We start from the raw sequence: 8,839 nt of genomic DNA, 5'->3' as shown, positions 1-8,839 counted from the left end.
GTCTTGCTTGTTTACTATTTACTGCGGAAGTGAACGCCATTTCCCCCTGAACAGACGGTGCAATTAAGAGAAAAAAATAGCCATTTAGTGCCTCTGTCTTTATGGCAGTGTCTAGACTACAAGAGTGGCGATTCCATTTAGTGGGCACTAAAAGAGGTTATCATTCGCCTCTCTTTCTCCACATTTCTAAGATCTGGCCTCTATCTTCGTTTAACGCGCGTGCTAAAATTCAAGCAAGTTCTTTCAAGGTGGCTCAACCTCAAAACAGCAGAAATTCTGACAAGTTGTGGGCCCGCACACACCAATCCGCCACTGCAAATGAGTGTATCCTCACACACACTGACAATCAACACAAAGTCTACACGGGTTATGTAAGAGGGCCAGTAGTTTTTTGGGATTCTACACACATTTATTTTATGAGGAGTTGCTATTTTGGAAAACGTCAACAAACAGTGCGCCTTTAAAAAAGAAAAAAACTCCGACACAAGCTCAGGGGGTAACATTTGGGGACAAAAAGCACAAAGTCGTACAAGTTTCTTGCCTATACGTTTGTGTTTATTTAATATAGGTATTATGTTAACGATACACAGGCCGACAATCTGTTCCTTCTCTCTGGAATCCAAAGCACCAATGTTTAAAGCAAATAATTTAACGAGTGTTGGCGTTAAAGCTGTAAATGTAGTATGGGCAGTGTACTGAAAAATAGCAGCAGGGATAGGAGGGGAAAGGAAATTCAACATACGCCTATTTACAGTCACGAATGCACATTGCATAGGCTGCTCTGTACAGGAGGGAGATATACTTTCACAGATTGGACGTCACAGTTCTCAATGGCGAAAAAAATGCATCCTGGAGTATTTTTTTCTAACTTGTTCGTACTCTGGTCGAGAAATAATTAGATAATGATATGCTATATACAAAGACCAGGGGGAGGGGTAAGAGCTCAAAGTTGTCCGCGCAATAAGGATTCAAACTGTCTTTGTTACATTTTTGATTTTTCAACAAATATGTCTATATGAACAGTAGAATAAACACAATGGAGAATGATGATAAATAGAGTGACATACTCAAGAACAGCATATAAATGATTTTTCTAACCATGTGGGCCTTTCGGGGGGGACCAGATAGAAACTCATCGCCGCCCGAAGGGCAACAAGAAAATGGCGACTTTCCCCCCATGCAGGCCTATTTTCTTCCACTGTCCACTTCAGCATTGCACTGTTGGTGATGATATGGGCTCCTTTAGAAAATGGTTATGCCCACGATTACAATTCAATGAGATAAGAGGGGGGAGGCCCTGAAAAGCCACCGTCCAAGATCGTGACACTTTCTGCTCCTCACAAGAGGGGGTTTCCAGAGAAGTACTGGAGGCGATCCCTGCTCAGCTTCTTCTCTTTCATTCTTCTATTTTGAAACCAGATTTTAACCTGCCGGTCAGTGAGGTTTAACATTCGGGAGAGCTGAAGCCTTTTCTCCTTGTTGATGTAAACGTTAAAGAAGAATTCCCGCTCCAGCTCGCGAATCTGAAACTTGGAATATGGACACCTCTTCTTTCTTGTTCGTGGAGCGCCTGAAGAAGAGAATACAATTAACAATAAAAATATAAATCAGAGTGTCTCTGGAAACAGCAACAATGCTACCTGAATTAATAATATTGTATACATTAAAAAAAAAAAAAAGGAGGGATCAGAGGAGGCTTTGCTGCTGAGGTGGCGATAGATTTGCCAGATGCTCAGAATTCAGTCTCAGTGGCATTACTAATGATAACATTTCAGTCCACATTCATCACGCGAAGAGGCTGAAGCTATCAGATAAACCAGCCATAAAGAGTGTTAAATATCCGAATCGTCTGGAGTAAATAATATCAACTTACGGCCTCTAAGTACGTGTTTATCTGTTATAAATATACAACAACAAAAGTATTTCACCGCATTATGTGCGCCACATTCCTCTGGAGCTAAACTAACTATTTACACAGTCTTTTGGCAGTCACTAGCCTTTTCTGCAATGGCCTGGTCACCTCTGTGGCTCTATAATGTCTTATCAAACTATTTTATTATTATTATCATTATTTATTTTGTGTGTAGAAAAAGAGAGGAGCCGCTAATCTCAGTTAGCCTGGCTGAGCTAAGAGTGTCCATGAGGCTGGACACCAATATCATCTATGTGCCGCAACAATACACATTTAACCCTTAAAACGACGCTTCCAGGTTATTCTGAGTATTAGCAGTGATATCAATAAGAGGCAGAGGAGATTTAAAAATGAGTGAAACTCAGCTTTTTGTGCGTATTTTGGGAAAATGTCAATTGCATTTCTGTAGAGGAGCTTTTTACACTGATTCACCTATTTAGTAGTAAAACGGTTGTAATCTAAGATGGATAGATAGATAGATAGATAGATAGATAGATAGATAGATAGATAGATAGATAGATAGATAGATAGATAGATAGATAGATAGATAGATAGATAGATAGATAGATAGATAGATAGATAGATAGATAGATAGATAGATAGATAGATAGATAGATAGATAGATAGATAGATAGATAGATAGATAGATAGATAGATAGATAGATAGATAGATAGATAGATAGATAGATAGCATTTAACCGTAAAGTGTGTAATACTCTCTCCAGCATGTCTTTTGCGGGCAAACTCAGTCCTAAAAGAAAATTCACAAGACGCCAAAAGCAATGTTCTGCCCAATTGGTTTTTACTCTCGACAGCCCAACGAGAAAATCCCTTAAAATGCCCAACGCAAGTTCATGATCAAAGTTAACATTTGTCACAATAGCTCTCTCTTAAAAATTTCACAGACTCTCACCATAGAGGCGTCTGTGTATAACATCCCCCTTTTTTCAAAGCGCTTTCCCATCGTAAAAATTCTTCTCGTTGCAAGAAAGAGCTTTGTAGGGTTATAATAAAATCCTTTGAATGCTTATAAAACTCCACATAAAATCTGACCGACAAAACACCGGGCTAGTCCCCTTAACCTTCCCCCATTTTACTGCTTCGGTATACCTACTCGAGTGGCTGCTCTTGCTGGCGTTGCCGTCCTTGGTTGTTGCGGAGGAAGAAGTGCAAGAGCCCGAATTTGTATGTTCCTCCTCATCTTCTGGGTCTTTTTCCTGCTCCGGGGCTCCGGGGACGGAGGCTGTGGGCTGCTGCTGCTGCTGCTGCTGCTGCTGGGAGTCGCTTTCCAGCTTCCCCCCCTCGCCCTTTTGTAAACAATTGTCTGACTGATTGTCCGTGCTGCTGCAGTACGCGGTCTCGAAAAAGCGGTCGAATCCTTGCGGGAGGACGTTGTTCTTCCCCACGCCGGAGTAAAAACCTGTGGAGGGGTGATTGGAGCCCGGGTGGGTGTGATGGTGATGGTGGTGGCTGTACACACTCTCGTTCTTCATAAGCATTTCTGTCATGGTGGATGGTGGAAGACAGTCCCTATGCACCAGATCCTCTCCCGAGTAGCACGATGCATAATTGCTTCTGTGGTGCCATTTACTCGCGGGGTCCAAGCCGTATGAAACTTCCCGTACCGGCTGCACTTGAGACAGATTTGTGGAATAAGGGTAGCTGATTTGCCGGGACGGGGCCTGTGGAAGAAACGAAGAGACGGCAGAAAACTCGGGGACGTAGTAGGTGCAGCTGGGGAGGTAGATGTTGGACGCGCAGCCCGTCCTGTCCCCAAACTCGGATGTCCGGTCTTTGCGCGTCTGAGAGCAGAAGTTGCCCAGATTCACCGAGTTAAACATCTTTCTCTCTCTCTCGTACTCCGTACTATAGATAGATGTTTTGGATACGAGCTGCAGCAGAAGGGAAAAATTTGGGAAGGCGAGATGACGCGCAATCCGTCTAAGTCGCCCCGCAGACACGTGATCGAAAGTAGATATTGTCATATATCAATTTGGAAGAGTTGGATGTGTAGGAGTGGTTGGCTTTAGGTAAGATCGAGGAGGTTCAAACGAGTAATTTTCAAACACTACAGGCTCACTTGGAAAACCACTAACAGATTTTTTTTGTTTGCTGGCTTATGACAATTAGAGAGATGTGTGCAGTGTGTGTGTTTATGTTTATGGGCTGCTGGGAGGCTAGCTGAACAGCTACAGCTCCTTAAAAGGCATAGCACAAACTGCACAGGGCTCCCACTGCTCTTTATTTCATAGTCTTATGGAGTTTAACAGGTAAGATTATTATTATTATTATTATTATTATTATTATTATTATTATTATTATTATTATTATAATAAGAATACTGGACTTATAGTAATAATAGGATTTAAAACTGGAAGAAAATGTGTACCTGGTGTACCGATGCTAAAGAAAGGTATAGGGCACCAGAGCTGAAAATATTAGATCTAATTCAATTCAGATACAGTCCCATGAGCACAGTCATCGCTTTACCATACACAAAAGTTAAAGAAATCCTGTTTTCTCTCTCTCCAGGGTATTTCACACTGTACTCTGTGGATATGCGGGTGTCTGTTCATAAGGATTTCATATTCGATATTTGAGCCTCCTTTTTATTATTCATAAGTGGCTACACAGCCACGCTGCACACGACATTACTAAATGCAGGCGTATATTCTTTAAAATGATGCAACATAAAACTCGTCGCCATCAATATTTAGTTTTTTTCCCTCTCTCTCGCTCTCTCTCTTTCACCTAATGAAAAACATTGCTCCTTAAGACCGGCCGTGGACGGCTATAATAGCCTTGAAAGGTTGAGCTTGAACCAACCATTAGGCAATGCAGAGTACACTGCATGCATGTTGCCTGAGCAAGCCACAGTAAAAACCATTAGGCAATGCAGAGTACACTGCATGCATGTTGCCTGAGCAAGCCACAGTAAACGACACTCTCTCATTATTCCCTTTGACTTTGAATCTTTGACAAAGTACACGGAGGACAAACACGCAATCCAAGAGCCTAGGACTGGATTTCCTGCAGTGAGCCTTTGGATCATGCCTCTCCTCCACATTGAAAACGTGCCATCAATACACAAACACAAAGTATTAAATATACACACGAGCTCTCTTCAAAATACTTGCATGTTGCGCCAGTTTGGACAAGTTACTGAGGGTGCAGCCCAGATTATCTAGAATGCAAGCTCTACACTTAAAATATTTTTATGCTGTCCTATAATGCGTTTTTGGCCTCTGTTTACAAATAAATCAGACTTTCTGGATACATTTTGTGTATAAAAGAGCAACAATTAGTTTCCCTAGCAGCAGGCTATTTGCAAACTATTCAGTCTGGGCCTAGTGACCAAGCATGTGTGCATGTACCCGACGTTTCCCTCTAAAATTAAATAAGTCCCAGCTGATGCCCCGAGCTGCTGTGATCATTTTATTTTCTAGCAGAATGTCGACGTTTATCTGTGGGTGACAGACAGAGACATGTTCCCCGGACTTTAAAAAAATCTAATAAAATGAGTGGTTTGGAGAAAAGATGCGCCTGTGTGTGATTTCCTGCGTCATTGTAAAGTTTTAATTGTACTGTTGAGGGCCATTTTCTAATCTTTATAGACTAACTGATACTATCACAAGGTGAAATTAATATGATGTCCATTGTTTATGACTGTGGTTCGCTTCCTAAATGTTGCAATTGACTCTCAAATTATTACCCGATATTCCAATAACACACCAGTCCCGCTACGGTCACTTATGGGACACCTGTGTTGTTTAACAATATCGCAAAACAAAGTTGGTGACTTGGTTCTCAGCAGGAAAAAATAAGCAACACCACCAGACATTCGCTTTGGAAAAGACAGTCCATTGCAGGGGTATTTGTGAAGACGTGGCAATGGCATTAGCTTGTTTACTACCCCTACAGACAAAAGGTTGTCTCACATGATGCATCCTGCATCCAAGTACAAAGAAAGCAGACAGCTGCCCAGACACAGCACTTGAATTTGACCACTAAAATCCTCTACGTCCACCATAAAACTTCGAATGGCTGTAGTAAGGCTAAATCCCTTTGTTCTGTAGAAAACCATTAAAGCAGAGAAAGAGAGGAATTTGGATTTCAGTAACTAGATTATTCAGCAACTTAAAAAAAAAAAAAAGCACAAGCGCACCGTTTTCCTAAGTGGAGCTTATAAAGTATTTCGTTCATTTCAGTTTGACTGTGAAGACGGGAAGTCATTTATGCCTCAAATTAAATGCGTAAGAGTTTCCGTGTTTTGATGTGTTTCCAAAGCCAAATTTAATTAAATTAATTATTTTAGGGGGCAATATGACAAACAAGTAAATAAAGCAAAAGCTGTTGGTGTCATTTTGGGTAAATCAACGACCGCAGCTACAGAAATATTTATATAAACATACTGTTCTGTGGCCTGTGTGGACTCATGTTTCACACATGCAAACGCATTCATGTCCTTCACTTAAAAAACAACAACCCCAAAAACAGTAAAAAAAAAAATTATATTAATAATATTTATAATAATTATCACATGTACATGTAGCTGGGAATTTTCTAAGCATGGCATACTGATTTTCAAAAAAATAAAGAATAAAATGCACAATTTGCATCTGCACTTGATTTTATAAAACCCCAAACACCTCCATAATAATTGTCATTGGATCTAACAAGCGTCTGATATATGACTTTAAAATGTATCCGTATGTCAGCATTAATCAGATCGTAATATCCTCTAAAAAAAAACCAGCAATGAATGAAACTCAACAAACTTTTGATTCAGCTTGCAGCGGTAGAAACAAGTCACAGTCCAAAACAATATCGTCAATTCATTTCCCCATCATAATAATTTCAATGATGGGTATTGCCGTGGTATAAATAAATAATGTGAGCTTATGAATAAGCAATGCACTCATAAAACTCAAAAGTTAGGGGCTGTTGATCAAGACAGCAGAAAAATGAAAAGACCTGAGTATGGGCAGGCAGGGCTGAGGCGTTTAAACGAATAGGAAATGGCACTCCTGGCTGCATTTAAGCCGCGGTATTTGTCATGATGTGCCAAAATATGACCGGTCAACGTCCATCACTTGGCAATAGCCTCTTTCGGAGGGTTTACGCACTGGCTATTCTCGCCTCGGTGCGCCCTGGCCATCAGTCAAAGAATACGGTTTTAAGCTACCATGTGTATAATTCTCTGCATGCAGAAATCTGCTAGCAGTAGGACCCAGGAAAGTTTGATTAGGCTGCACCAAATGAGCAGCCTAAGCATATGCAGAGCATGCAAGCAACATGGTGTGTATGTGAGCTTCTGCCCTTCTATGTCTATTTTCTCGGGACTTCAACAACGAATACGTGCATAAACCATAATGTACAACATGGTGGTGATATGCTATCATCTCGTAACACTGTACCGCTCCTTGTCCTGGCATTCCTCGCCTAAATATCACTGTGGAGACAATAACTTTACGACTGTGTCTAAGGAATTTAAGCAATGTATTGCTACCTAGCACCATAATTACAATGGTAAACCTGGACGTCACCCTCTTGTTAAGAAGAAGTCTCAAAAATGGTGCTCCTAAATATTACAGTGTTTTGGCTCAGGGTCGATAAATCCCGTGCCAAACGATACAACACCCACCGCACACACAAGCGCACACAGACACCCACACACTCACAAACACACACGTACACTCACACAATAGGCGCAGTTCACCAAGACAGTGCTGCACAGTTCGCTGAAGTCAGGGCTAAATGTGGGAAGCCTGTGTAATCATATTACTGTCCCCTCATGGCCTAGATAAGTTTAATTGGATGTAAGTCGGGCAGTTAAACTTGGCTGTATGAGCTGCGAACAGTTTCAAGCAACACTAAAGCGCCTTGTTTTTCTTTTACTGAGATCTCAGTGAATGCACCTTAGCGTAAAGCGTTTGTGGTGGCAACAATAGCTTACAAGATAAGGATGTGTGTTGCAGTTACATTTAGAGCAATCTCCAGAGTGTATTTCACTTTCAACCACCATCACATAAAGCTTTCACAACAACGTGTTAACTTTCTTTTATTAGATATATTAAATGATTTCACATCACAAGAAATCGCCCAGTATAGAGACTCCTGGCTTCAGCTTCAATGTGAAATTCAGATATCCTGGGAAGAGAAACGGGGCTAATACTTGATAGGCTAAAAGTAAGCTTGTGTTTCATATTTTGCTTGAGGGACTCTTAACGTCACGGTTAATGTGATTCAACAAAATCCTGAATAAAGGGCAGTTTTATAGAAAGAAACTACTTGAGGCTACGGCCTGTCACATGCCGACACACAAGAAAATATTTTTAGGTGAGACATCGGATCCAAAGTCAATACTTTTAAAACTGCTGACACGTGTTTTAAAATCAAAGGAGATATAATTTTATGTTTTCAAAAAAATTATTCAACGCTGATTGACTTTCATAGATAACATTTTCTGCCAAATTACGCAGTGGAAAACAAATACAAAAAACAAAACAACAACGCGTAATAGCACGGCCTTTACGCGTGTCTTTATGTCGCTTGTATTCATTCGCAGAAAAAGTTAATACAGTTTGTCATCACATTTTAAACAAGATTTTTTTTGTTTGTCGGAAATGTTTAAAATTATTTGGTAAAGCTTGACTAAATTTAATGAATTTTATCTCTGTACTTCTTAGCTAGTATAAGAAGAAAACTTTTTAAAAAAAAAGGCTATGCTTTTAAAAACATCTTTCAAATGAAAATTTCTCTTCATGCGACAGTTAAGTTACTTTAATATTCACATCAAGTGAGAAGCAGTGCGCACTGGTAAGGTGTTTGCGCATCGGAGGTCAAAATGCATTATTTTTGTTTGCGCTGGCTTTGCACCGCCGTAGAGAGTATGTGGGGGGTAAAAATAGAAGCTACGAGCTTTCC

At 40.5% G+C, this 8,839-nt stretch overlaps 1 protein-coding gene across 1 annotated transcript; it reads right to left on the bottom strand.

Moving 5' to 3' along the window:
* Positions 1 to 545: 545 nt before the first annotated feature.
* On the bottom strand, positions 546 to 3,897 carry hoxc11a (homeobox C11a; the record flags this gene model as incomplete). Its single annotated transcript, XM_080468471.1, is given in 4 exon segments — positions 546 to 1,570; positions 3,027 to 3,788; positions 3,791 to 3,869; positions 3,871 to 3,897. Coding segments are annotated over 4 exon segments (1,101 nt in total). The 3' UTR covers positions 546 to 1,337.
* Positions 3,898 to 8,839: the final 4,942 nt, after the last annotated feature.

The sequence above is a fragment of the Lipophrys pholis genome (genome assembly GCF_963383615.2).
Source record: "Lipophrys pholis genome assembly, chromosome: 8".
Taxonomy (NCBI): domain Eukaryota; kingdom Metazoa; phylum Chordata; class Actinopteri; order Blenniiformes; family Blenniidae; genus Lipophrys; species Lipophrys pholis.
This window is presented reverse-complemented; position numbering and strand designations above follow the sequence as displayed.